The sequence below is a fragment of the Rattus norvegicus genome, chromosome 6, assembly GCF_036323735.1.
Source record: "Rattus norvegicus strain BN/NHsdMcwi chromosome 6, GRCr8, whole genome shotgun sequence".
NCBI lineage: Eukaryota > Metazoa > Chordata > Mammalia > Rodentia > Muridae > Rattus > Rattus norvegicus.
Genome location: NC_086024.1, coordinates 139,027,200 through 139,029,626, shown reverse-complemented (window position 1 = coordinate 139,029,626; position 2,427 = coordinate 139,027,200). Strand labels below are relative to the sequence as shown.

The 2,427-nt window shown below is 39.1% G+C and overlaps 1 gene segment (V, D, J or C); it reads left to right on the top strand.

The window, feature by feature from the left end:
• Positions 1 to 1,219: 1,219 nt before the first annotated feature.
• Positions 1,220 to 1,729, top strand: LOC134479175 (Ig heavy chain V region PJ14-like). The segment is given in 2 exon segments: positions 1,220 to 1,265; positions 1,350 to 1,729. Coding segments are annotated over 2 exon segments (426 nt in total).
• Positions 1,730 to 2,427: the final 698 nt, after the last annotated feature.

Here is a 2,427-nt window from a genome sequence, read left to right as displayed (position 1 = left end):
CTCAGTGATCTCTGGCTTACCATTCACTTCAGTTAACATAAAAATCAATGTGGTATCAGTCTACTGATTTTTATGAATTGTTATGAACAGCTGACCTTCCCTTCACTCACCAATCGATAATCATATTTAGAATACATTTATGTGCTACAAGCTGAAACAAGAGACAGAGAGATATAAACATGCATTGATACAGAGAAACGGACATAAATCAGGAGGTGCAAAGACTAGGTCCCAACTACAGGGTCCCTAAATAGGAAGGCTAAGTCACTCAGCCAACTGACATAGGACACACATCATCTGATCTACTCTCAGATAAACCTTTGAAACAAAACAGACTAAATATTCGTGACCTTCTTTTTTAAATGTTATTTCTTGAGGCGTGATAAGACTAAGGTGAGTCCACAGAACATGTTTTTATTTAAACAGTTGATTCCTCACTTATAAGAAAGTATAAATATAGTTGGAAAACAATTTGATGAATATCTGCTAGTAATAATTATACAGTATTTTTGCACACAATTGAATAATCATCACTTCTATATTTTATACTAAAACAAATGCAAATAATATGTACTTATCCTACTGATATTTATGGTTGCCAATTTATGTGAAGATAACTTGAAAATCAATTGCAATACAAGGCTATTTAAAGTCTGTGGTTTTGCCCTTTATTCTCAAACCACCTGGTGATGCAGGTGCCACTAATGCTGTTCTGAAGGGAATAATGAAATAGAAAAACCTAAAAATATAATAATACAAAAGAATACAAGGGAAAGAATTTCTGGGGGAAAAAAGGTTCCCCAATTCCATTCTATATCCTCTAGTGCAATTTACAAAGATGTACGATTGCATTGAAGATAAGGTAACCTGTTCTACTTGTATTGCATGAATAAAGATTCACCTACTGTAAACCTCCCTATCCCTCCCATCCCTCTTTTTGCTTCCGAAGACTGCACAATGTGACTACTACTTTCTGTTTTTTATTTGGAATTGGAAATCCAAACATTACCAGGGAAAAGTTCCTGAGTTTTCAGCTCCATGTTTTCTAAGCACAAAGGTAATCTGAGGAACATGGAGAGGAAACTAGAAATTCTGCCCTGCAGTTCCTTTTATCGTCTCAGGATCCTCCCTCAATGCAAAGCAGCCCTGAATCTCAGACTGAAAGCCCAGGCCTAGCTGAGAAGCCACATCTCCTTCTCACTAGAGCCTCCTTCACAGCATGGCTGTCCTGGTGCTGTTGCTCTGCCTGCTGACATTTCCAAGCTGTAAGTGTTTCAGAGTTTCAGGAGAGGGACTCAGGCACTTAATCTATAGTATGAATGACTAATGGTGATGTTGCTTGTCCCCAGGTGTCCTGTCCCAGGTGCAGCTGAAGGAGTCAGGACCTGGTCTGGTGCAGCCCTCACAGACCCTGTCCCTCACCTGCACTGTCTCTGGATTCTCATTAACCAGCTATCATGTAAGCTGGGTTTGCCAGCCTCCAGGAAAGGGTCTGGAGTGGATGGGAAGAATACAGAGTGGTGGAAGCACAGATTATAATTCAGCTCTCAAATCCCGACTGAGCATCAGCAGGGACACCTCCAAGAGCCAAGTTTTCTTAAAAATGAACAGTCTGCAAACTGAAGACACAGCCATTTACTACTGTACCAGAGACACAGTGAGGGAAGTCCAGTGTGAACTTGCACAAAAACTTCCTACAGGGATTCTTAGGACCAGCAGGGGGCGCTGAGGACCAACAAGTTCCTTTCAGGATCACTTCAGAATCTAGGAAGTTATGCCCCATGCTGTTTGAGCATGTGTTTTAGTGTTAAAGAAATGGACTCTTCTTCCAGCCATGGAAATTCTCTACAAATGCTTTTCAGTATCATACTCTATTAAACCTCTTGTTTCTTCACACAATAGAAGAAACATTAAGTGGTTCTATAATCTAACAGTGTAAAATAAGAACCAATTGGGGTTGGGGATATAGCTCAGTGGTAGAGCACTTGCCTAGCAAGCCCAAGGCCCTGGGTTCGGTTCCCAGCTCTGAAAAAAAGAAGAACAAATTATTGAGTTGATATTTATGAAGAAAACTCAGTGAAACGCTGTGAATGAGGACACCCTCAAGATTTGGTAATGTATTGTTTCTCTCATGACTTCAGTTTTAGTAACATTTCTACTGTTTACGTAAATGAGGTTTGAAGACAATTGCATTCATCTTCTCTAACACAAACTTTTCAAATATATGTGCATAATTTAATGATGAAACAATTATCACTTTGAGGGCTAACTCGTGTTATCTTCTTTCCATATATAAAGACCACAATATATTGTTATTAACTGTGGCCATCCTCTATACATATTATTATTGAAATAACCCTTTCCATCTAACTGACAAGTCTTCTCATTCTACACTGTCTAAACTATAATCTGCCAAATGGGTGTGGG